This window comes from Syngnathus leptorhynchus, chromosome 1, assembly GCF_054491065.1.
Source record: "Syngnathus leptorhynchus isolate UIUO chromosome 1, UIUO_Slep, whole genome shotgun sequence".
NCBI classification, from domain to species: Eukaryota; Metazoa; Chordata; class Actinopteri; order Syngnathiformes; family Syngnathidae; genus Syngnathus; species Syngnathus leptorhynchus.
In genome coordinates, this window is record NC_141195.1 from 6048207 (window position 1) to 6075747 (window position 27541).

General features: G+C 41.3%; 1 protein-coding gene across 1 annotated transcript; it reads right to left on the minus strand.

The window, feature by feature from the left end:
- Window positions 1-885: 885 nt before the first annotated feature.
- On the minus strand, window positions 886-26253 carry LOC147061578 (adenylate cyclase type 6-like). The gene is made up of 24 exons (XM_085914813.1): window positions 26077-26253; window positions 23632-23886; window positions 22619-23549; window positions 11338-11487; window positions 10800-10921; window positions 10123-10234; window positions 9358-9485; window positions 9135-9293; window positions 8904-9045; window positions 8367-8495; window positions 8264-8292; window positions 8038-8185; window positions 7845-7942; window positions 7044-7131; window positions 6838-6954; window positions 6601-6759; window positions 6293-6468; window positions 6047-6073; window positions 5926-5955; window positions 5711-5843; window positions 5177-5440; window positions 4907-5111; window positions 4689-4813; window positions 886-3496 (listed from the first exon to the last, which is right to left on the minus strand). Exons 2-24 carry the CDS (start codon window positions 23649-23651, stop codon window positions 3368-3370), a joined length of 3621 nt encoding a protein of 1206 aa, XP_085770939.1. The 5' UTR covers window positions 23652-23886; window positions 26077-26253; the 3' UTR covers window positions 886-3367.
- Window positions 26254-27541: the final 1288 nt, after the last annotated feature.

Here is a 27541-nt window from a genome sequence, read left to right on the forward strand (position 1 = left end):
TATCTTTCAGTTTTAATTTAATTCTAGTATGACTAATGACACCAACAGAATTGTCTCAAATCAATGCTAAATTTTGTGTTACATGCTAGTTATGTTAGCTGATATGCTCATTGGTAAAGAACAACGTCTGATATATAATTAAAAAGAAAAACATTGCTATGTAACATCTCTGTTGTTCACGTGTTGTAATACAGTGCTTGAATAATTTTCCTAACCAAAACTGCCTTAGTGATTTTTCCCTTCCGTTCACATGCAATCAATATAATTATTGTGTTCAATGTGCAATAAATAGGTCACATTCAAAGCCACAAGTATGCAAGTAAAATAAATCCGTCACACTCCGAGGAGGACCTTAAAAACACAAGTAGATTTGTAATGACTCTTTAAACGGGTCTAAGGTTCTTCCTTTTAGATATGGCCGAGCAAGTCTGACTAGTATGAGGAAATGAATTTCACAAAGCGTTTCATTATATATAGTTGACGTAATGATGGTTGCTTGTTGCTACAGCTTCTTTGCTTCCTTAGCAGCTTGCAGTGGCTCTTTAATACCTCTTACAAGATACTTGTAAAGCCACATATTAGTAAAAAAATAATGTAACTTGTCAAAGATAGTCTGGAAAGTAAATGAGGGGTAGCAGCATGGTGGGCAGTTCTTCACTTTTGTGTTTTCACATTGCCGTGCTTCCGTACAGTAAATGCTGCCAAACCGGTAAATCCCGCGGGGACTGTAACTAATCCATTGTCAAATACTGCACCTTTTATTGGTATATACTAATTCTTAAACCATTGATTTATCTGGCTTAAAATGTCCTTACATTTCCCACCACAACATTTATGCAGCACTTATGAGTAAAAAAATAATACAAATGAGCCATTGATCCCTGTTTTAATTTTCTTTCTCCAAGGGGGAAATTTTATTTTTCTCTTTGTCATAGTCCTCAACTCTTGTCATGTGGCGCAAAACACGCCCACTCAGGAAAAACACAAATAAAACCAAACAAGTACGGAAGGTTATTTATCAGGCCTGAGCAAAAATACTGTTTCAGTTGTGAGGGGAGAATATTCTTCTCCTGCTTCCGCAAAACATCCCAAGAGTTAACAATGAACAGAAGTCCGTGGACAGCCAATAGAAATAAATACATACGTACAATGCACATTTTTAGAAACGCTTGTCCAATCTCTTTGCTTCTATGACCCACTCTTTATTGGTCACACTTTAGTTGGTGTTCCCCATTACGTTGCTGTCTTCCGGCACTCGTGCCACACCTGATGAGCGACATAGCAGGGACTGAAAGCACATGGCTGCACGAGCTGGCTTTAGTCCAAACTTTTTGTCGCTGTCGGTGTGGCAAAGTCGAGTCAGGGCTTTCGCTTGTGGCCCAAAAAAAAAAAAAAAACATGGGCGGTGAGCTGTTGCACGGAGAATATTCTCAACAAGCCCTTTTTCTTTTCTCTCCATCAGGAGTCCAACAAGGGCCAGCAGGCACAGTTCCAATATAGTGTCATTCTAATAAATGTCTTATATTAACTTAAGGCAATCAAACTCAGCCGACAGCACAACTGTTTCTGAAGGACTGGGAAAATAATAGGTGAACTGAAGAAATTTTATCCTGAAAAAAAAATATGTGCAGCCTCCTACTATCCACTCACCACATAGTGGTATAATACCATGAAATATAGGTATCTTCTGTTCTCTGCTAAGTCGTGGAAAGGAGACATCACTTCAAAGCCTGGCTGAGATTTACAATACTGCGGGAGTGTCATAAAAAAAAATAATAATCAAGAAGCACAGTGAATCCTTCAAAAAACCTGTTCACTATATGTGAGCACACACCAGCCAGCAAGTTATTACTTGCCGTACATGATCGCACCAACGGCCAGCGGAAATACCGCGTCGTATATTAGGTCGGAAAAGCAAAATTCATTGGCTGCAAGTTGAGCGGTTGCTTTCCGTGAGCTTGAGCTTTAACCACTGGCGTTTAACAAGAAAGCGTGCCGGTCTTTGATCCTTTCACTGGAATGGAATCATCAGAATAAGCGTTATAATTAATTATCATCATCATAACATTAAGGATATACAAATGATGGATACAGAAGTGGTAGAAATTCCCCAAAGCAAAATGAACTGAAGATAGCACAATAAGACATGCTTCAAAGCGATTATGTTTGGCAAGAAAGCAGTTTTGCTGCAGAATATAAACCTCACAGTGAAAATAGTTATGCCCCTCCAGGATTACAAAGCACAGTATTCAGTCAAAACAAGATATATTTCTTTCATTCTTCTCGTTTTTCAATCAGACTGCGCCAAAATTCAAACTTCTCGCCCCGATTCCTTCCCGACTGCTCGCTAACAAAGTTCCCGCGTTTGCGTCAAAAATCAAACCTCCAAAAAAAGGGGAAGGAGGGGTTGACGTAATCGGCTCCAACTCTGGAAAAAGCAACCAATGATGTTGTGAAACAGGAGCTTGAACCCGAAGCTGAAGCTACTTGCGCTCCTCAAAGAGCACAAATAAAAAATTGAAAATAGAGCCATCTTTAAAAACATCCTCCGTCATCTAAAGGTTGAGGGCACGATGATAATTTAGACTTAATGCGCTTTGCTGCCAGAACGACAGACAAAAAAAATAAATACTTTTTTTTCAATATATTTTATGAAAACAATAAAGCAGTCTTAACCGCCAGCAGCTGGGCAAGAAGAGAAAACGGTTCAGGCCGAGCAAACAGGCGGCGATCGTTGCTGCCACAACATATCACAAAACATGTCTTGCCTTGCTTTTAGTAAATACTTTAGTCTTTGGTCAATATAGTCCTCCTCATTTTATCGTTATATTCATACACAAATATGCATGTACGTACACACTTATTATCGTGTGGTAAACTGGATATTTGTGCACGCACTTTATGTAGTCACACTTTTTCATAAAGGACCTTTTGCACGATACATTTGAAATTGAAATAAATAATTGATCCGGAACTAAAATACTATAGTACCTATTCTTAATTCATGTAAAAACCAAAACAAAATAAAAGAATGTAGCCTTATGTACAGCATCACATCTTCTTTTTGACACAGGCTAAAAGGCGTTGATTTGAAATAAACAGACTTTGCATCTTTCAAGAAGCCCCGACAGAGGCTCGACATGAGAAAATAAAACGGCTGTCCTTTGAGTTGTGCCGCGAAGGCTGTCACGTGAGACTTTTTTTTCCCCCTCTCTTCAAGGACATGTTTTGTCGTACACTTTCCCCCTCCTGGCTTGGGATTCAAGTGATGGCGTTTGTGGTTGGTTCAGCCATTTGCTCACCCAGTGAGTGCTCACTCAGCGGTGCTGTGTCCCTGCAGTATAGCAACCTGCAGTTGCCGTGGCTGCTAACTGTTGGGTGGCCCGTCATTGAGGAAGTAGGTTGTCATTTCCCCTTTACCTTTGACCTTAACCACCCCGCGACACTCCAGCACATAGCCTTTACTTGCCAGCACCTGGTGGAGATCTGTTGTTACCTGAGGACGGCACAAGACAAGACATGAAGCTGAAAGGTTTGTCAACTTTAAATGAACTTTTGTTCATTATTGTGTTAGATCACAGGTGTCAAACCCAAGGCCGGGGGGGCCAGATACGGCCCGCCACATCATTTTATGTGGCCCGCGAAGACAACTTGTGCATCAAATTTGTGTTATTACTAAAATTGCAAATTGTCTTCACTTTTAAAAATATCTTTTTTTTTTTAAAATATTTGACCAGTTTTTACTCGTCTGGATTGAAAACGAGTTATTTTTGTTAGTTTGTTTTGAAGTTTATACTGTATATAGAAAAACGAGTTTGACACCCCTGAGTTAGATGGACGATGAAAATGTGAACAACCCACTCATCAATTGTTGGCCGTCAATGTCTTGTGCAATTCACATTAGCATCAAAGCTACTAGCTGCCTTATTCATGGTCCGACTCTATTACCGTTGCTTGCTAAAAGGCTAATTGTTCAAATGAAGTAACTGTTAAAAACCTGTTTTGCCAAGTATTTGCTTGAAATTGTCCCATTAAAAGTCTTTCAAGACAATGAAATACAGTTTGCCGCTATGCACAAGGTACATTTAGGGAATTAAAAACTGTTCTAAATTATATTAGAAACATTTCTAAGATAATACTGTAATGTCATGATAATACGGTAATAGTACTGAAATATTTGACAGACATCCGAGGCGCATCTCAACGTGGGACGGACCAAAATGTTTGACTGCCCACACGGATTCTTGACTTCTATGTGCCTTTTTTTTCTTCTTTTCTTTCTGTTAAATCATTTCCCTCATAGCGTTAATGTTGATGTCATACTTTTGTGTTTTAACACTATATTTACCATTGAATATTATCAACTATTGACTGACAGAAATCCAAATACTAACACCAATCCTACGGGGAGTGCGCATTCTACTGGGGGTATGAGGTACAGCAACCCCTCCCACTCATTTTCAATGTGGAGGACATCTTTTTTTTTTCAACCTTTGAACCCAATGGCCTAAACACTCAGACCCAACGTCGACTTCCTCTTCAAAATTAGCAAGTTTCTCCTCAAATATAGTGCTCGATTAGCAAACTTGCTAGTTGTTTTGGGCCTTGCCACTTATCATCATTCATGTCAGATGTGGGCTGAAGCCAATCCAGAGTGAGGAGATGACAAGCAGAGGCATGCAACCCACCTGTATGCAGTCCGGAACGCCTGTGCTGTCCATCCGGCTGGCCACATTGACAGTGTTTCCCCAAATATCATATTGAGGCTTCCGTGCACCAATGACTCCTGCTACCACTGGTCCAATGTTCAGACCTGGATATTGAAGGGAAAAAAAAAAAGAGTGCATGACCCATCTCTTGCTATGTTGGAGAGAGAGAAAAAAAATGATACATCTCATCTCGTTACCTATCTTCATCTGGAAGTTGTTGAAGGAATGCTCATTGATGTATTTCATCTGCTCCCTCAGTCTCATGGCGTAGTCGGCCAGAGCTGTAATGTGGGTTCGACCGTCTTTGTCATAGGTGGAGTCATTGAGGCCGGAGGCGGTCATGTAGGTGGAGCCAATGGTCTTGATCTTCTCCAGCTGCCTGTATTTCTCCTCACTGATAATCTGCCGATAAACGACCCACAAAAGAGGTGAAACTGCATCTCGAAGAGCCTCACCGATATTCGTACCTCATCAAAGTCAGCGATGATCTCATTGAGCAGACGTAGACACTCCACCCCCTCATTGTTGGCCTCCAGTTCTACGTAGAACTCTGAGAAATTGCTTATGGAGGCAAACATGACGGCCACGCACTCGCAGGACTGGTAGTAGAGCTCATCGTTCCGTCGCTCACGTGCCAAGAAGTGAGCAGCCACGTCTTTAGGCAGAATATTGTGGAGGAGGCGACGGTTGTAGGCTTGAAGTTCCTCCATCTCCTCCTTTTCTTCAGTGGCCTGAGATGGAAGGTTGTGAAGTGTTTTGCCCAAGGACACAACGACATGTGACTGGGACTGGGATCGAACCACCAACCCTCCAGTTACTAAACGACCCACTCTACTGCCTGAGCCACGGCCGCTACAAAGTGTTTGTTTCGAGGCTTCGGGAGCCGCTATACTGTATATCTTAAAGGTTTCCTCCAACAAACCTGATTCAAATAATCAGCTCAGTATCAACACGTAGCTTAAAGTTTTAGCATGGCGCCCTCTTGTGGGCACAGAAGATACCTGTAATTTCCACAGGAAGTCGAGGCGTGCAGTCGATTCGACCTGCTGCGCGTGCAGGTACAGTGCGAGTACAAAGACTGTGAGGATCACTGGCGTCATGACCCTCAGGGACACTTTGGTCACAACAAATGGGCTGCAAAGAGGACGACATGCAACAAGGCGGGAGATTAAGCTGACAATTGATAAAAATGCAAAATGGAGCTGAGGATTCTCACCACTGGTTTGTAGTTTCATTGAAACTGGACCTAATTTACAAACACAAGGAAATTTGATTAGTCTTAAATAGTTTTCAGAAAAAAAGTAACATGTCATTCATATTAGAATGTTATTGCTTACCACTGAGTATTTGTTTCATTTAGATCACTATAATGACAAGAGAAACACAATATTAGATATCTTCTACGAGAAATGAATGACCTGCAAGAAGTTCTTGGTACCGGTAACCCCACCACTACCCACGTTGAGTTTTAAAATGAGTGGATTTTGCCTTGAACCATGAAAATGAAATTTGAGGAACAATTGGAACAACATAATGAAACACTATCCCGGTCTTCCCAGGAGAGGCCCTCGTGTGGCACTTACATGGCATTGGAGGTGACAAAGAGGTCTGCATTGTCGAACAGTGCTACTTGTGGCCACTCGACCAGCAGCAGGAATGTGAGCTGGATGAGCAGCATCAGAGCCAACTTGCCAATGCTGCTGATCTGCAGGAACACTGAGCAGGCCAGCAGCGTCAGCAGCACACTGTAGCTGAAGTACTGCCGCAAACAGAAGAGCATCTTCAACCACGGAGCTCGCAAATGCAAATGTGACATTTGCTCACTCGCTAGAACCAAAGCGGTTAATTGGAGGTGCACGACGGACTCGTCGTGGAGTCACCCACCGCTCACCTCGGGAAAGGGGCAGGAGGGACCTTGACTGGGACAGATCTCCAGACCTCCTTCAACAGACACATTCAATCGGCGGATCACACAGGGCGTCACCATGGCTGCAGATGTGTTGGACTTCTCCGCAACACACTCCACTAAGCTCTTGGTGTCACATGCAAACTATAACAAAGCCAAAGAGAAATGCTTCCAGTGCCGTTTAATTGATTGGATGTGTGTAGGAAGCGATTTGGATCGTACCATGTTGACGAAGGCAGAAATGAAGACGAGGATAATTGTGAACACTCCAACTAGAGTGCTGTTGGTGCGAGACTGGACAATCTTCTTTGAAACTGTCTGCATTGCAGCAGGAAAGAGCTGTGAGACAAACCAAAGGAATCGTGTCACCTCAAATCCACGGTGGAGAAAAATGGCCTTTTTTTTTTTGTTTTTACAAGCTCTACAACCTTAATGCAAGAATATATGGCACAGATGAAAAGGATGTTGGCCAGGATGATGAAGATACTGATGTAAATCCCCAGCATGACCGGAGTGCTGCAAGAAAGAGTAGAGTTTGAGAAACATTGACAACAGTGGAGAAGACACATTCATCGTTCAATTGCATCACTAATTCACTAATTGCATCATTAAAGCGAAGGCCGCTATTTTATTATTATTATTATTATTATTATTATTATTATTGTGAAAGCTGTCAATCATTTTGAGTTATTTGACAAGCACCACTCAAATATTTGTATTTGAGTTGCCTAAAAAAAAAGTGTCAATTAAATGTTAGTCATAGAAGTACTATATTCTCCTGCTTGTGTGAAGGGGGATAAATGTTCTGGCAAGAGTACAGTGTGTGTAAAGAGTGACATTTGTGGAGGCGAGACAGTTTTTTTTTAGACTTTCAGTCACTCCCTCACTCTGCAGTCTGTGTACATTCCGTCAATAGAAAGTCTACCATATCAAACAAAAATGGTTTTAGTTTCCTTTTGAAGAAAAAATAAATGAAAGAAACTGATAACTAATGTCACCAAAAATATTTTTGTAAACCCGGACTGAGATGGATGGGAGCGCAGTTAAATTATACTGGACTGAAAGTTTATTTTAAGAAGTTTCCTCTTGGCCTCAATTCCCTGTACTCCATTGCGTCTCTCTGAGTTAAGTGCATGGAAATAAACAAGGCTAGAGATGTATTTATTTTTCTTTCCAGAATTTACTATATGTCATATAGTATACATTCAGAGTACGCGTAAGCTACTCACTGTGGAAAAATAACAATCTGTATGAAGGATATGAAGCAAAATACTAGTAGCGTGCAAGCCACGTAGCCACCAAAACGATCATCCACTTTCTTGGAATACTGAAAAAAAAAAAAAAAAAGGGTAAGCAGAAGTGAGCTTTATACAGCATCCGGTGATGTTTACAAAAAAAATAATAATAATAATCGTCTCAGACCTTCTTTTCCAAACTCGAGGTTTGAAAGGTGAGTAGGAACTTTTTAACATGGTCTTTTCTTAGCTGGTCGATACTGCGAGCATCAATAGCGCGTCCCAGGAATTCATCCACCTCGTCCTCCGGATTCATTGTCTCCTGAACACAGCGGCTGAAAAAGGAATAGATGGTAAGAAGAAGAAGAAAAAGGGATGCAAACAATTCATCACTTGTTTGTAAGACATCTTACTTGTCTTTACTGGAGGTTTCATCAATGCCCTGAAGAAGACAAACACGGTACTTCAGAGACCATAACACAGCTAGTTCTGTCCACACTGTTGGTGGAAACTCACCATTTGTCTGAATACTTTCGAGTCTTTGGTCCTGGAGAAAGTTCTGTCAGGGACCCAGCGTGGCATCAGTCCCTCGTTGGAGTTGGCTCTCGTCCTCTGCATCTTAGCCATCATCGCCTTTTCTTCCTTCTGTTCGGAGAGAAAAACATGAGGGCTTTACCAACTGCTCTCATGCTGAGAGCAGCGCAAGACATAATTGTCATAAGTGTTTCTCAGTTCAAGATCAAAACTTTTTTTTTTTTGGGCATCTTCTTACTGACTTGTGCTTAGTATCTCATTGACTTAGGAAGTGATGCTTGTCTTTATAGTTACTTGTTTTTATGGTAAAAAAAAATATGAATGAGAAAGAAATCGGAATTTTCTTCTTCTCACTCCTTTTTAGCCATTACTCTATTGTTCTTGTAGGTCAAACATTTCCTTATTAATTACAATATGAAATAAGGATTGAGATTGTTTATCTTATTGTGTATTATTGTAAAATGCTTTGGGCTGAAATAAATGCTGACGTGAAAGAAAGAAAAAAAAATCCTCATTGACCCGCTTTTGGCTGCAACCGAGGACCAGGAATGTCTCGATGCTGTTCTCCTTCAGGTAAGCGTTGCGCTCGCCTCCGAAGCCTGGCTCCACTTCGTAATCTCCATTGAGATATTGCAGGGTGGCCTTGGTGATGTGGATCCGTCTAAATGGCGACATAAGAATCAGGTATCCCATAATAACCGAACTTGAGTTCACACTTGCTGTCAAAAAATGTGAATGAATTCTGCCCACCCTGCTTTGCCTCCCGCTTCCATGTGATTGGCTAGTGTAACGTCGTTTGACCATACGTCAAACTGCCACTTCCGGAGTCCCAGAACGCCACAGTGGACGCGTCCGCTGTGTATTCCGACACGCATGTTGACGTTGACTCCCGTTACCTCGCGCACTAACCTGAAGACACAATGCCAAGTTTGGTGATATTTCTCCAAGTGTTTCATTTTGTCGTTCTACTCACGAGATGGCCTCGATCATGTCCACGCCCATCTCCACGCAGCAGTGGGCATGGTCCGCACGGGGTTCGGGGAGCCCAGACACACAGTAGTAACAATCACCCAAAATTTTAATACGCAGACAGTGGTTCTCCTGAAGAAGTGATGGGGCACAATAGAAGAAGCAAAATTTACTCAGAAGCATCTACCTGCTTTACTTTCTTTTTTTAAACACAAAAATCTGCGTCATCATCTGTTTTTTTTTTATCGTTTATAATTTCAAACTGTTATTTTTTTTAATTTATGTACATACACAATGTAATATAATATTTGGCAAAATGTGAAATTTTATCCCAATTCTTGTATTAAATTTTACATTATGCAAGAGTATCTAATGTTACATTTGTGAGGTAATAAAATTAAATATTTCTTGTTATACTATGTTAATGAATATTATAATGGGGGAGATGATAAGATCATAATTACTTTTTACACTTGGGGCTGTCTTCACAGCCGATTGGAAGCCTATTACATTTTCATGCAGCATAACAGCAAAATGCTGCTCCACCATGTTTGAGTTGAACTCACTAGTCTGCAGACCTCAGCACGACTGGGTTTATAATCCATAAGCATTTCTTTAATGTATTCAAGACATAAACCTTTTGATAATTTGTAGCGCAGTAGTATCATTTGAAAATCTAAAAGGTGCAAATAAAGTCAGTTTGCTTTCCACTACATCTTTCTATTACCCCAAACGTGTCAAAATAAAACAGGTGAGTGCGGAGCATTACCGAGGCCAGCTTGTCGAAGCGGGCAAAGAGCTCATTGAGTGTCATGACCAATTCCTGAGCCGTGCACTGGGAGGCCAGGCTGGTAAAACCCTCAATGTCGGCAAAGAGAATACTGAGAAGGACACAAGCAAGAGTTTTATTGATAACATTTTGCTTTGGTGAGTAGCAAAAACATCCAACCATCCATGTAGCACGAGTGTAACATCACTTTAGTCAGCCATATAGCTTGGACAATTGAGGATGAAAATCAAATCACATCCAATCAATGCACATGACAGAATTACATTTCAGGATGAAGAATAAGTTTGTTTCAGATAGTGAATCTGCTCCTTGTATTGGCTGAGTGCTGTAATTGAATGTGCGCCGAGGTTCTTAATCTTTGGGGATTATCTTTCCTTGGCTGCTGGTGATTAAGTATTCCCTCACTAGTGTTAATTAGACTGCACTCCACCAAGCCACACTAACCTGTGTCTGACTGTGTGTGTGTGTGTGTGTGTGTGTGTGTGTGTGTGCGTGTGTGTGTGTGTATGAGAGTACAATGTTGTGACCTTTTTATTCATCATTGTTATCCACATTCTGCAGCTAACACCATCATACATGAAACCACCAGAGTGGAAATTTGAAATCAATTGAGCAAAATGAGATTAAAGTGTGTGACATTGTGTGTCCAGACTGACCTGACATTGTCGTGTTTCTGGATATAGATCTTATGAAACATCATGTCTTCCTTTTTGGCGTTGATGTCAGCCTTCATCTCCATGGCAACATGCCTTGGCAGCACTGAGAGCAACAGACGTTCCTGGAAAACATGCAAAAAAAAAAAAAATGCAGAGTGCATCACTTTCTAGCTGTCTATGATCTACAGTATGAGTGTGTGGCATGATTAAGAGAGTTAATTCATGGTTTAAAAGTGTGCAAAGACGCAATGCAGTCAAGGTGTGAATGCAGTAGAATGAAAACAAACTCGCTTGAATTTTGCCTGATATTTACAAGGTCATTTTGTACTTGATAAAAAAAAATGGAGTATTCAAGAATAAAGCGTTCAACATGCAGGGATGAATAGGCTTGAGTGTACGATGGCAGTTTTGAGTAGTTGACTTTTGATAGTTGTTCAACGTTTCAAAAAATGGGGGGGAAAAAAAACTAAGAAATGCTGAATCACAATAAGCTGATGAAGAAAGGAAATGTCACAAATTCCCGCCGATGTTATAGTACCTGTTGCTGATTCTCCCTCTGCAGATGCAGTCTGGCCTGGATGTATCCTCGAGTCTCTTGGAAGGCTTGTCTCTGGGAAACCTCAGCAGGGTAGTGGGTGCAGATTCCAATGATGTTGGTGCACAGGAAAATAAGGACGTTTGCACTCACCTATCAAGAAGAGTGGGGGTGGAGGATTATGTTGGAAAAAACATTGTGAAAGAGTGCATTTTTTTCTAAGCTGTTGGGGGGGGATTCCGAATATTTACACCAGAGGTAATTTACCAAATATTATGCTGTTATTAATTACATTTTCCCACATAACATGGAACAAAACATTAACTGGTGACACATTTAGCCTGCTCTAAATTTGTAATCCTGTTTTTTTTTTTTTTAGGTTACGCCCATTTGAAATTTATTTCTGTTCTTATTATGTCTTCAATGTCTTTAACATTCACTCATATCCGCATAGGCTTTCTACATGTAACTGTAAAACGTCTGATCATTTGCAGTCCATACTAGATAAAGTCAACAAAGACATATTCAACTTTTTTTTGTGGAGATTTAGTTAATTAGATGAAGGAGAAAAAAACGAGTTGTGTGTCAAAAACAAACAGTGAAAATAGGGTGTCGTCTGTGATATTATGTGGCCTGGTGTTCAAGTTTCCATTTCATCGTGGGAATTGCTATTGACCCGCCACTTCCTTTAAACATCTTCATGTTTGCAGAGTGAACGTGACATTTGGACACTGATAAAGTGGAGGGGGGTGTTGGGGGCTGGACGCCAAGGAAGCAAGATGGAGAAAATACATCCTGTATCAAACATTAATAGGAAGACCAGCTACATTGGACTGGATCATGTCAACTGAAAGGGAAAGTGGAAACAGGCCAGAACCCGACTATTCTTTCGCAGGAAAATAAACACTATTGTGATTTGAAAAGGTTTCACACTGACATCTCCTGGGTAGAGAGGGGAATACACAAAAGCCAAAAGCGCTACACACGTACACAAATAAAGAAAAGATGAAAACAGATCTTTTCATAAACACTTGTAGAATAATCAAGAGAAGGAGTTCCTCTACTTTAAACACCTGCACCACCTAAAAAGAAAAAATAGTCAGCTCTCCGGTTCCCCCGATAATGACTCGAATAATAATTATAGTTAAAATACGAACGTAGTCATGACAAAATCATGACTTTGGTTTTAATTTGAAATGGTATAGTGATTACTATAAGCCACAGTTGAAAGATTCACTTAAATTTGGGGATTTTTTGTTATTTATGTTTGTTTTATTTATCAACATTATAATGTAGGAAATGAAAAATGCACTGAATGAATCAATTAAAACGTATTATCCATGTAAGTTAAATAAACCTGTACTTAAATACAAAAACATTAACATATAATTGTAGTTAAAAGTTAAATATAACTGAACTGTACTTAAAAATATATTAATATAGTTTCTATTGTATTTTATGTTTTCAGTGTTGTAATAAAGGACACAGGTGAGAATGGACGGTACCAAAAATGGATGATGAATAATCTGTCAACACTGTCATAAGCAAAATAGCCATATTAAAAAAAAGTAATAATAATAAAAAGGTCAAAATTTGGACAAATTATTCTTGGTCTTACATGTAAGAAAGATGACTACTTTTGTTAAACAAACATTCTTGCCAAACAGGATGAAATTTGAATACCTTGCATCGAAAAGATATCACAAGACAAACAATGGAAAAAAAATAAAGATGACTCAAAACAACAGCTAGTGGAGAAGGGCATGGAGTTAAAAAAAAAAAAGAACATAAATGATGAAGTTGAAGACATCAAGTGGCAATAAGCAGGATAAGGAAGGAAGAAGACAGAAAAAAAGAAGTGTGTGAGTGAGTGATATCTGCAGCGGACAGATTTAGGCCGCGGTGACATGAGGCAGATGGCCCCGAGCGCTCACTTCTGTTTACATTTCACTTGCTATTCAAGCAAAAAAAAACAGCCAGGACACCAAAAGCGCTTCATGATGTTTGCAGCGACAGGTAAGTTGGTCTTAAAGTGCACAGGTAAAAAAAAAAAAAAATGTTTTCCTTCTGATAGGCTAAGCGCTATTTGATGCGATGAGATTCACCCACATGCTTTTCATGTGCCTTAGCGCACAAACTGCTGCTAATTGCTTGCTTTTCTCAAGAGGCTAAGGGCTTGTGCGTTTACAGAGTACACAGGAAGCTCCCATGTTTACGCAACAGCACTCCACCTCTTCAGGAGCTTAGCAGCGTTTACCTGCTACTTGTCTCTGCGAGGGTTGCGGCACCTGTGCACCTGCTCGTGTCCTCTGCGCTCACACATCACTTTGGGCCGATACCATTTGAATCACGCCACTGACCCGTTACCGTCGTCACGCAACACCGTTTGGGTTCTGTTTATTTCACAATCAGTAATGATCAAACATAAGACATAGTTACATGTTTCCACCGAGTACAGCCAGCCGGCTGACCGGTCAGGACAGGACTACATCCTAATCCCCACATTTCAAAATGGCATTATGTAAGAGATGTTCTCATCTACATAAAAAGGACAAGCAGCATAGATGAAATATAGATTAAAATGTTGTTGGGTTTTTGGGGTTTTTTTTCATAAAAAGCCTCCATTATATTAGGCAATAACTCAATAAATGATCAACTCATTACAAAGTGAAAAAAATGAAAATACAACATAATCGTCCAACAGGCGTCCTCCAATTGTTTTTGTGCGCTATAGTTGCTTGATGAAACAACTTTTACATCTGGCAAATGGCAAAACATAATTTTTAAAAAAACACATTGGTATTTTGGTTGGGTCTTTTCCCTTTCCCTTATTTGTTCCTCCATCTGGTTGGAGTTACACTTGTGTCATAGAGGGTGTTTTTTGTTGTTGTTGTTATTGTTGTTCTGCCACAAGTTCCAGCCTGACACACTTTTGGCACTTGCAGTTGAAATGATATCAATCAATCAATCAATCAATCAATCAATCAATCAATCAATTTGTGTTTTAGAAAATGGAAAAAAAATAAAACATTATATTGGAGAGTACACAGGAAAAAAATTAACCGTGCTCATAAAAAAAAAAAAACATTCCCGCTAATGCTGATCAGAGGACGGAAGATAAGAAGTTGAATGTCTCTCTTTGGGGTGAACATCCCAATAAATGAAGCTGCAGGATGTGCACGCTGCATCTCGTAAAACACTTCCTTTTGTTGCATCCGCGAGGATAAATCCATCATATGGTTTATCTTAGTAGACCTGCTCTACGTCTCCTGCGATGTCCCTTTTCGAAGCTGCGCTCACACAGCAGCAGAGTCATTAAAGATCTCCACAGCATGAGCGAGGAGGGCCGCGGTTCTGATTTCAATTCTCATTCGCTCCATGCGTGCGTATTTTTCGCAGTCCTGCGCGAGGTTCTGTACAGTGTTGGTCCGAGACTCACACCCACGAAAACTGTGAATTATCATCCAGGCTGCGCAGCTTTCACTTAGCAACTATCACCCACATTCCACGGCTTTCCTCTAAAGAGCCGCAGCACCCCCCCCCCCCCCCCCCCCCCCCACCCACCTGGGTTCAGGGCCGCTGGGACCATCCAAGGAGAAAAGTCCACTGATGACTCGCATGGGCTCATTAGAGCAGCATTCCACACTGCCTGCTTATAAATGTTGGCACTGCTTTTCCACTTGGCTGCAAACAAATGTTTCCCATGATGTTACGGTAGCCACCGCCATTCATTAGCACCATCATAAGAATTTTGTCTTCCACTTTGAATGCAAATCGGGATGTCCGCTACCACTTTTCTCGAATCAATATTGCTAAAAAAATATAAAAAACTCACCAAGCAATAAACTGACAATCGATTCATCACCTAGCTTTTGTCTGCTTTCTCAGATTTTTTGGAGAGCGCAAATTAAATCATATCATGTTGAATTAGTTTTTTGAATTCAAGCTTAAATGCAACTTGTCCAGTCATAACTTTGTCCGAATAGTGTGAGCAACTTAAGCGATTAACTCAAGCAGTGTGTCAGAATTTTGAAATCAACACATCAAAGATCCAACTCTGTAGAAGATGACAAACTTTGGCAAACTAGCAACCACATTTTAGAAAAAGCATCAGAGAAAAAGTGTCCAATGCAGCCAAAGTGTAAAAGCAGTGATGTCACCACTGAATCTCCAATCATATTAGGAAGTTTTTAATATTGATTGTCATTTGTAAGATCCACAAAAAGACAATTTACATGAAGAAATGTAAGAAAACCAGCTCTGGCTAATCTTGCTGGACTTTCAACTTACTTGATTACAATATAGAGCAGCACAGAGCTGTAAACAATGCCTTATTGGAAATGAGTTCAACCCTGCTTCATTTAAGATGGGAACTCTCGCAGACTTGGGAAATTGTGCTGTGAGGTAGAGGTGCCAAAATTCACAGATTAATTGACAGCAAATCGATTTTTAGCTTAATCAACTCGTATTTCAATAATCAGTAATCATTTAGAGCCATTATTAACCAAAGATTGTCCCAAATCTTCTGATTTCAGGCCACAAAACTAATTTCTCTGATTTCTAAAGTCCAAGAAAGCCAACTTTTCTTTAGTGTTTAATCAGAATACGACATTGCAAACATCTGCTTTTATTTGGGGGATTTGGAAAACAATGACCATCAATCCAATCATTTCTGTGTGATATTGCATCATAATGTAAAGTAATCAGGGAGAAAAACATTCTCAAAAATACACTCTAACCCAAATAAGTGTATCCGGTTATTCTAATAATCGACAGAATAATCGAGTCCAAAACTATTGGATAGTGACAGTCCGACTGATATGTAAAAAATGTGTGAAGCAATCAGAACTTTGACTTTCTTACCAGATGCCTTTGAGAAGCATCTGGAACTCTTTTGAACATCTGTTAGATCAGGCCCTGTATACCACACCACAGAAGCCCAAATACAATGACAGTGCTCCAACCAGGCTTGAGCAGGTTGCACCTTATCTTTGCTTGAGAGGTTACTTAATTCAATATCCTTTCATTTCATTCATTGGATTGTCCACCTCCTCCCCATGCACACTTGTGTCACATGATCCTTGGTGAGCACACTGAGTGTGCCAAGCATCTGCCGGGTTTGTGTACGCAGACCCGGCCTCGTGTCTACGCGCGGCGCTCGCTAAGCCTTATCACAAATGACCAGAACCGCACTCGATAACAAGCCAGGCCCCGCCTTCACACTGACTCTGCAGCTGCAGGGTGTTTATGCCTGCTTCCGCGGCAAAAAGTTGGGCAGTATAAAATTACGACTCATAAATCCAAACATGAATCATTGAAATTTTCAAAAGATGTTCCAACTTAAGTATTTAGTTGTGCTTTAGTTTGGCTGTGCTTGTGTTTAGTTTTGCATTGCATGTTTTGAAAGCAGATACCTATATTGTTAATAAAAATCGAATTCTGTTTGTTTTTTTATCAAAATGTGTTTTATATTCACATCATTTTCCTTATGTTTTTTTTTCCTGTCCTTCCTTGGCACATGGGAAACATTATGAAACCTTGGCAAAATGATCAAGAATACTTTACAGATGCTTATTGTAAATACCGGTACAGCGGGTAAGTAATTTAAATTGACATAAAGTGTTCTTCAACTTGCGATCGGATCGGTGATGGGTATATTTGAAGTCGCTGATTGGTGATCAGCTCTAAAAATGACTCGTCACACTTGTATACAACAATTTCTTGTCCTTAATACACAAAGCGTATTCATGGATTCATTCCACATTATACACACATACAGTGGCTGTGAAAATATATATTTTTTATCAATAGAAGCAACAATTAGCAAAAGTTTAACAAAATATCTTGATTTGTTGTTTTAGCTATGTAGCAATGAGCATTTATGATTAGCATATCATTCAATTGAGCAGATGTGGGCAAAGTACACAGCAAGTTGGCAAAATCTGGTTCCTTTTCAAATGAGAATGTGTCCTTCTCAGCTATGCTTCTGTATATTTGAGCAGGGACATCCTGAGGGTCCTTGTGGTGCCAAAGTCTTCACCACATATTTCACTTGGCAATCATGCCGGTGTGACTTCTGTGGAGAGAGTGTGACTACTAAAGTGTTCTGTCACTGGACTTGCCAATGTGCTTTCATTTAAAGAACTGCAAAATATACTGGAAAAACAAAACAAAACTAAAAAGCCTTATCAAACAAAAAGCTTGAGGAAGGATTTCATGTCAAGAAAACCATTGAAGGTTTGCACGGCATCGAGGCTAAAAGACGATAAGCTTCAACTAACATCCCGTGTGTGGCTCTGTCTTTCTTGACTCCTGACAACCCCTACTCATATGACCCATGTTTAATTATGGACCGTCTCATTACGACAACAGCGGGGGTAGCAAAACAGCAGACAAGCTCAGAGCCCTCGTCTTTGGCCTTCTGTATTCAAAGTGAAAAGCGGGAATATGTTTGGAAGATAGAATTTATGAACTCATTTGTTTGTCTTTTTTTTTTTCCCGGAAGGGGTTGAAATGACAATAACTAAACTGTACACCAGTCGAATGAACTGGGTCTCGGCAGCTTGAGTCATACCTGTTTCCATGGCAACCGCTGGACCAACAGAGCACAAGCGCAGAGGGAGACACTTAGCAATGCTGTTTATTCTCCATCATTCTCAGAAGTGATGCTGAACTGCTACTTCATTTCTAGACTACTTCTAGCCATGGTATGTGTGTATATATGTATATGCGGTAGTCGTAGTAGTTGTAGTCGAGACCTCTTACGTCATCTGGATTATAATCTCTATAAATTAAGACAAACTGTGATGTGATTTGCATCAGCAGCAAAGATCATAGTTGTGAGCCACGTGTACCCGTGAAAGGTCTCCTAGTTAAAATGCTGTTGCCACGTTAAACGCACAAATTATTTATCAAGCAGCCAGTGGAGGAACTGCGTGCGGAGAATGTCAGATGCTTGCTGAGTCCTCCCGCCCACCTTGGAAGCTTATTGTACAGCTGTAGTTTTGCACAGGTGATCACAGATTGACACTTGCTCCGCCGGGATCTGCTAAGACTCCCATCTTGATGCATAATGCACACGGGTACATTTTCACACCACTTGCACCTGTGAGGCTGTGAACAGCTGATGGGATTGAGAAAGTGTAACGTTTCATTTGAAAAGTTTAATCATTCGAGTCGGCTTTTTGAAGGCTATGCAAACAATATTGTGGAGAGTTTTTTTGCAGACATGTTTTGGAAGGAGACTGAAAAACGATATTTGGAGATTTGCACTCAAAGGGATAGAATTTTGAATAGCACAAGGTTGACACTTAACTTTGATCAAATTTCTTGAAACTTATGAAGCAGCTTTTCACAATTCCAACTTGTCAGTGATTAATAAAACTCTACTACATCTGCCATTCCTGAGTCTTCCACTACGTAAGCATTAAAATTAAAGCTCGCAATAGAATTCAACATTTATCAAGTTCTTATCTTATCACTGTTGTAAATTTTCTTCTGAAACAAACTAACTAAAAATGAAGCAGAAAAAATGTAGAAAGACGTCCAAATCAGATGTTTTCATTCAGCACATGAATAATAATACAAGAATCAACATTAATGATCAGATTGCAAGTGTGCAATTGCTCACTTGCACATTCCCATTCTGATAGCAATAAGATATCAATTTTCAGAAACATTGCGTATCTTGTCCCAAAGTCTATTAGACTAGAGGAATGATGTCCCCCAAGCAGGGCGGGAATCTTCATCGATGAAGCCAATACTACAGATCTTGTCACAAAGTCAACAAAAGTGTAGATAAACCTGTTTTATAATTTGTAACACATTGATCTGCTCTTTTTACATAGGCAAGATTAGGCCATGGATGACAGAGTTATGCACACAGAGGTTCAAACAGACAAAAAGGGGGAAGAGAGTGACTTGCCTGTTCTTCTGACAAAAAAAAAAGCTCCATGTGACCCAACGCTTAGCTTGAAATGCCAATGACTTTGATTCTTTGTTTTTAGCAAATCTCTCAGGCTCTTTTCATCAACAGCAGCTTTGTGACAAAGCATCCATTGTTTTGGACTACAAAACAAACACAGGCTACAGGAAAATATTGTTTATCAAATAAAGCACGCACTAAGAATTTTACTGACTCTTGGAAATAAGTTTGCAATACGAACTTTTCCGACTAAGAAGCTTTTCCAAACGGCATACGTATTGTGAATCACAGTACTATCTGTGCATTTACGTTACAAGCAAATGTCACCTCACCTGTTCTTGAAAATAACCCAATCGAATCATTTCCAACAATTCGAGCCTCAGATCGTCCCGTGAAAAGATAAGATTCACATTTGCCTTGTGTGTGTGAATTAGCCAAATTATATTTCTTGGTCCCAAATGGTGTACCACAATGATTCATTTTGGGTCCTCTTTGGAATCTAAATATCAACCAAGTACTCCAATTCCCGTTCAAAAACAGAATCTTAACTCACATCTCTACACATAGCCGTGTTGTTTTTCAACTGTAATATGTGTGTTTGTGTGTGTGTGTGTGTGTAGTACAGTATGTGCTGGGTGTGTAAGAACTGCACAACACTGGCTAATTTGTTTCAGCTGTGAGGACTGAGGATCCGAAAAACGAGCAGAATGATGAAGTCGATACGTCATCGTTACAAGCGGGGTGCATGTTTTGTCAATTATATGCATGTGCAAGCCTCCCAAGTTCAACAAAGAGGGTTAAACTTGCCATCAAGTGTGGCATTGAGCAGACTATATAGGTCATATAGGTCAATATAGGTCATCGGTAAATGGGTTTGACTGTTGACAGGAATTTAGGAGGTTCCATTTCAAGAGCCAACCATGTAACCCGGTAACCGGTCATCAATGTAAAAAACTAAAAATCATGTCACATTATTTCCAACAGCCAGTTAACACGTAAACAGCCAGTCGAATAGATTTGGATGAAATTCCCAAGAGGGATTGAGTATTGCTAAAGGAATACATTTTGTTTGGAATTCAGACTAAGCTTTTTTTTTTTTTTTTAAATCAGATGAGACATTTCTTGATCTATGAATGTCCCCACCCCAAAGGTGGATTTCGAGGGCCCCTTTGGCCCTCAACTTTGAACACCACTGCCTCAGAGGTATTGTTCAAATACGCTAGCTAAAAAAAAATAATATTTCAGACTTGATCCTGGAAAAAAATACCATGATGTATTCATACGATGCTTTTTCCATTTGTTATTATACATGCATGCCACAAACTTTGCATCAGCATAACCTCACTTCTGAAGCATAACCCTAACAAAGCTTTCCTTCTTAGAAGTCCTTTTGGTTTTCAAGTACAAAAAGCAAAAAAGAAAGAAGAAAAATGAGGTCTCTGGAACCATCACCACTGACAGAAACAAACCCAGTGGGGTTAATGAGTAAGTGGAGAAAGAGGAAATACACCCAAGTGAGAAGCGGTGATTAATGACACTGTGAAAGTGTGCCTCATCGGACACAGGCGGCATCGCTGAGCCGCAGTTATCTCACAGCATTCATTCTCTTAACGAAGGCAAACATTGTTGAAGGAGTTGATGGATTACACTAGCGTATATTGTGTACCCTCTAATTGCAGCGTTCCCACCAATTCTTCTCTTCACGTGGCTTTCCTTCATTTAAGGACTGCCAAACATCACAGTTAAGATAGATATTCATTTCTTTTTATAGCTATAAAAGTAGGGAATGGGCCAACTACCACGACCAGCATATTGGGTAGTCGCCAGTTGAGGACTCATACTGGTGTCAGTTGAAAAGAAACAAGTGGTATTGAAAATCCCTGACAGATCCGTCGTACTGTAAAAACTGCTCTCGTCCTCACCATGAGCCTTCTTCCTATTGGGGAAATGCACAAAGCAACTCTTGTGTGTGGACACAGAGACCTGAGTGACCCTGCTTAATATCATAGTACTCTCCCACTGGCAAGCACAGAGCCGTCCAGCCGAGGCAGCTTCACTCGGCCGGCTGACCTTCGGCGAGCCCCCGGGCCCTTGGCGTGACGCACAAACAACACGCTGTCCGAACAAAGCCACTCAGTCCGTGTCAGTTTGCGGATGTGACGTGGTGAGAAACATGGAAGACATTTTGCAACAATGTCTCTTCATACAATATTAGCCCCAAATAAATATTGTGGTGAGATTTTAAACCGACAAATAACATAATATGTATGTTACGTGCATGTATGTGCATTAAAAAAAGTCAATTTACTGGAGGGCTACAACGATCAGTTTTGATTATTTTCTTGATTTAAGTGTTTTAATTTCTAACCCTTACTCAGAAAACTGATTTTATTGCAAAAAATATTTTAAAAATGATTTACTTGGGATTCTATTACAGATTTGATCTCTAAAAGACAAAATAGGCAAAAACGTTGATTACTGCTCTCCAAAGTAATATCAGATTTAGCAAACACTGCCAAATGTCTGATTCAGAAAAAAAAAGAAAAAACATAAATATTATGTCTGATTTAATAGAGGACTACCTAAATCTGAGAATATATACTGCTGAAAGGCTAAAATTTTGAGGATAGAATTCCGATTAATTGATCAATAAAAGATATTGAAATAATGATTCATTTAATAACGTATTGGTTATTAATTCAACACCACACCTCTATGTATGTATTTTAAAATAAATAAACAAATGAATAAATTCATGTTTTTAATCTCACTCTGAATGTTGTGAAAATTCTAGTTTGATGCTAGAGTTATACTGAGAAAAATATTTCCTTTTTAACGAGCATTTGATCCTCCTATAGATGATTTGTTGTTCTTGAGACAATCAGCAGCTCCTCTGCTGGTTCCAGCCAAGTAGTACACTTCATTTAGTCGCAAAATAAGCAGTTTGGATGATGAATGAATGAATGAATGAATGCTTCAAAATTTTATGAGTAAGCAATTCATTCCACACAACTGGTGGATTTCTTTATCATTTGACCACTTGATTGATTGCACTACACATCCCTGTAAATGTTCCACTTGAAATGGCAGAATGACATCAAACGTGCTACTGAGTCAATATTGGACTATTATAGTAGCTTAAATGGCTTGTTCCTCTTTGTTTTTTGTGGTTTTTCATTTTTCACACGTGTGCTCGGAACCATATTACTCCCAACACCTTAGTATGGAAGGTCTTGAAGAACAACTGAGGAAGTGAAAAAATATCTCCAGCTGTCAACCTATTTTCTCTCCTGTTTACCACGCGCCAACCAAGATGAGCAAAGCAAGCAGCGTAGCCAGTCAGGTGTAAAGCTTTCTTACCTGTTTCCAAAGGAATTTGTCTCCCTGGTTGATCTGCCAGGTGGTGACCACATGTATGATGGACAGGACAGCTCCGCTCACCACCGCCGCCCTCATCCTCACAGGCAAGAGGGTGTAGATGATGTAGATGAAAAACACAGACCACCAGATGCCCTCTGATGCACTGCGGGGTGCCACCATAAGCACCCCAAACACTTGGACTGACACCAAGACGCCAATGACCAGGTAACTGACCATCCACATGTAGTCCTGATGGAAGCCGTTGCGGTTGCACACCACCATGAGAGCCATGAAAAGCGCCATTGCCACCGACAAGGCGGACGAATAGGCCACGTGAGGAGCGGCGTGGACACAGTGGAAGGTCAGCATGATCCCGCACACAATCACGAGGACCCCCATCAACATGGTCAAAGAGCTCTGGTTGAGCCTGAAGAAGTATCGCTGGTAAAGGCGCTCCAGTTTGCGGGACTGGAACTTTTTCGATTGGAATACCCGCACCACCCTGAGCCAGCAGTCGGCAGCTGTCACCACGCCGTTGGCGCCGTCGTCTCCCGTGTCGCCACCTCCTCCGTTGCACCCGCCTTTCCGGCTCTTCAGCTCCCCGTCCTCAAAGTCCAAGTCCACAGATTTCAGCCCCACCCCTTCCCTAAGTGGCACGGCTCTCTTTCCGTAGTGGTCCTCCTGCCATCCGCAACGGGCGCCAAAGTTGCCCCCGCCCCCCATGGCCCCCGCCATCCCTCCACGGTGAGGCTGGTGGAGGGGGGCCCCGGAGGGAGGCTCCATAGCATCTGGATCCCGCAGACAGCTCATGTAACGTGGGTTGCAGAGAGATGAGCCTCCCCTCCGTTTGGACTTCTTGCCATTGCGCTCCCCCCACGCGGTCTTACGGTCATCCACTCTGGCGACTAGGAAACCACTGAACCAGGACATTCTGTTCCAACAGAGAGAGTGACACAAACAGGTCAAAATGTGGACTAATCTCCAGGTCATGCTGGAGCGCTTTGGCATCTCACCTGTTGGGGTTCTGGTACATGTCCCCGCCCTTTCCTTGGCAGCCGGCTCACTCATTTATACAAAGTTTCGAAGGGGTGAGTGGGTTCTCGGAGCCACGCTACAGGGCTGTGAGTGACCCGATGGGGGCGGGATGTGTGCCACAAAGCTGCGGGTGTGGATGCCCGGCGACGAGACGGGTGGCAATCAAAGCGGTCAGAGGTTTGCGAGACGACCGTTCCCTCCTGTCAAGTCTACCTCCACGGTTTTCTCAGGCTCTAAATATAGTACACAAACAGAGACAGAGTTACTCAAACATGTGACTGGCTACCACTTTACATGATTAGGATTTTTTTGAAAGGATAACTGATCAGCGATCTGATCAGAAGATGGACCAATCTATCAATCCAGTCAAACTATTTATTTACTGTACTGCTGATATCATAAGATTTATGTTTACATTTGGACCTGTCTCCGTGTTTCTCGAGGAGGTAATCGGTTTACTAGTTTGGCCATAACCTGCTAAAACACTCAAGGCAAAGCGAATTATTTCATATTTTTATTTGTACCATTTGTACTGTTGAAGAAATTTTGTTTCAATCATTTTTCATGTTCATCTTTGAAAAAAAAATACAAAATGGATGATTTGCTCGATACAATATACAATACAATAAGATGAACCAACACAATTGTCATCCCTTGCAAAATAAGGCACTCCTTTTGGTAATGCACTTTGAGAGAACTTTGCACTTGTAGTTTATTATCGAAACTGATGATAAAAAAAAAATGAGTGAGTAATAAATACAAATAAATGCCACTGGACAACAGGACTCTGTCAAGATGAATATCACAATCAGAGATAATATTTACCATGGCAAAGCTGGATATGAGGGCCCTGCCACACATCCTTCAAATCACAAAACGCTCCAGAGTCCACTTTGACTTTCAATGCCATATTTTCTGTTACTTGTTTAGATGTTCAAAAAACATACAAACAAACAAAAATCTCAATTCTTCATTGGCATAGCAAAGATGTTCTCGATCAACAACTCATTGTGGTTTTCATCTGAGCCCCTATCAAGTACAAGGGGGAATGCAAAGTTCTTCTTTGAAATCAATATTTCATGGATACAATTTTTGTAAATTTGCCATTTGAAATGTGTGTATCGTGAGTTTGTGTCATCCTATTTCTGCAGTAGGCGCAGTGGGTCCACTTTGCACTGCCATAGAAAACATCCTTCGTTTTAGCACCTGGATTACTGATGATATCAGGCCTGCAGACCTGCATTTTGAAACTGGGGGGGGCACGCTGTGTTGATGAAGCAAAAATAGCATTTCCTCGCTACATCTTGCCTGCCTGCGCCTTCTCTGGCACGTCCAAGCTCCCCCTCCGCCTCCATCGACTAGATTCAAGGAGACACCCCCTCCTCCTTTCCACCCTCGCCGGCTTCGTCCCTCCTCTCCCCTGCACAAGGTCAACCGGCGTGGACCCACTCGCATCGCGGTGGTCGCTGTGAGCACGGAGGTCGCTCGGGAGGTGGGCGGGGTGGGTTATAAGAGAGGGCGTGGGGCTGACTATCCCACAGGGGGGCCATTTTTAACCGGACTGCCGCTACATTGGCGCTAACTCCCATACCCCCCTACACACACAAAAACAAAGTCATTGATCAAGCAGCTTTTCGACGTGATGCCCAAACCGGGTTGCGCATCTTTTGCTCTCGTCCAGATGTAACCGGAAAAAAAAAATAATCACGCGAACTACGGGGAAATAAATGTTTCATTCTACCCATGTCAAATAGGAATGATGTGATGTAAATGGAAGAGAGGGAAAAAGGCCACGCGCAGGCCGTGTTGTGCGGGACCGCATTCAAACAGCGTAGGCTTCTTGTTACATAACAGCGTGGCCTATGTGACAACCATAGCGGGGACCATTCGTCCAGCGGGCCAGTGGACCGACACAGAAACGCCGCGCGCAGCCATTTAGCCTTTTCTATCCAAGCGCATCCTTCGAAATCGTTTATTACCAGCGCCACGTACATGCAAATGCTGCTGCACATTCCTCAGCATCAATTCGTTCTTGATTGTCTACAAACTGCACTGGAAGCGACATCCTGTGGGGGGGGGGGGGGGGGGGGGGGGGCAGTTTTATTCAAATACATCTGTACCCGCGCGTCTATGATGAGTGACAACAACAAAAAAAACACAACAGCCCGAACGTCCACACAGAGACCGCGGGTTCTTATCGTCTGAGTGCAAAACATGCACCGGCCGCGTCTCCTTTTGCCAACAAGCAAGCAGCAGAATGGCGGCCTCCAGCTATGTCATTCACACCACTTTGACTGAGGGTCGCCAAGCGGTTCCGTGGAACAGCTTCGGGGATCGTGTGTTTGACATGTACTGCACATGTCGGTCTGTCATTGTGTGAGCGAGCAAGCGACAGCTGACATGGGAGCAAGACGCGGACTCACCGTAATCATCTCCGCGACCGCAGCGGACAAACCGATTCGGAGTCGGAGGGAGCGTTCAGGGTGGAGGACCATTAGTGAGGCTAGCTGTTCACGGACGGTGTCGCTGAAGTGGTCACCCTGTGTTTCGCCTCCTGGAATCGTCTTGCTCCACTCCCTTGCATCTCCTCCCCCCTGACCCTCTCGGGCTCCGAACACCACTGTCAAGGCGAGGGAGGCAACACGAGGGAGACTAATCACACTTCCGTGTGTTTCTTTTAAAATAAAACTCCAGCGTGGTGTTCACTGTCAGACCGACGCGCCCCTCGCTAAAATTATGCCAAATACATTTTCTGGTCAACAAATTTTAACTGGAGCTGGAAATTTACTTTTCTATTTTTGGAGCTGGGAGGGACTAATTCTGAATCTCTTTGTTTTTTCTCTCTACCCCATCACCATGACAAAAAACAACAAGCGTATATTTTCATTTCGAGAAAATTTACTCACATGGACAAATTAAGGTCTCTGTGTAACCGTATAGTGCCAGCTAATTGGTATTTAAAATTAAATTTCACTAAGGTTTACGGTGCAAGATTGGGCTCGTCTTATTTTGAAAAATTATGTCCCTATTACTTGGTGTAAGCGGGTCAAACTTTGCCTGGTTGGCGCAGCTGTCCTCAGCCATGCGCGCCTTTGCCCAGTGCGCTCGCATTTAGTAAGGCGGCACTCCCTCTATTGGTGAAAATGGTGTTTGCAGTGATCCGTCCTCACCTGTTTGAGGTGCCATTTGATTCTTTCATTTTAGCTTATGCCAACAGTGTTTTGGGCAGAATATAGATGAAGAACCATTCACACTTACGTACAATCACACCTGGGGACAAAAATGAAGTTGTCCATCAGACTACCATGCATGTTTTTGAAATGTGGGGGAAAAAAACAGAGCACCCTGAGGAAACAAGCATGGGGAGAACATGCAAACTCCACTTAGGAAGGCAGGAATCTAACTCTGCATTAGTGGGTTCATGCAACTTGTAAGCAAGAATAAATTATCTGTTATCTTTTTGGAATACTCAAAATATAACTGCAATCTGTTACAGAAAAAAAATCATGTTATCCTTGACTGATTTATATTTATGGATTCAAAAGTGGTATGGTGCAACATGTATGAGAAGCCTTAGAACATGTATAGCTGTTGTAGCTCATGTTCAAGTTGCAAACCTTGAAAGTTTTTTTTTTTTCCTTGGTTTAATCAAAACGTCTACTGTTGAATTCATATTCACCTTTCCTCCGTGACACTTGCTTAGCACACTAGAGGGGAGCCACAAAGGCACTGGGTCCATGAAATATTCTTGGACCCCCTGATAATTGACTTTTGAGTATTTTCAGGTTTTAACAGGAATTTTCTTCCACATTTCCATGAAAATAAAACTGAACTGAAGGCTTTGGTTGCTCTATGGACTTTCGGGATATTTTGCCAGCCAGTAATCCA

What these genes read in the sequence shown, in the direction of transcription:
- LOC147061578 (XM_085914813.1), bottom strand. Translation starts at nt 23,651, where the DNA reads ATGTACCAGAACCCCAACAG. An exon ending in GAAGCGGGAGGCAAAGCAGG is followed by an intron (nt 9,046 to 9,134) that starts GTGGGCAGAATT and finishes GTCGCCATTTAG; the next exon opens with ACGGATCCACATCACCAAGG. An exon ending in TTTGTCACCTCCAATGCCAT is followed by an intron (nt 6,074 to 6,292) that starts GTAAGTGCCACA and finishes TTGTCATTATAG; the next exon opens with TGATCTAAATGAAACAAATA.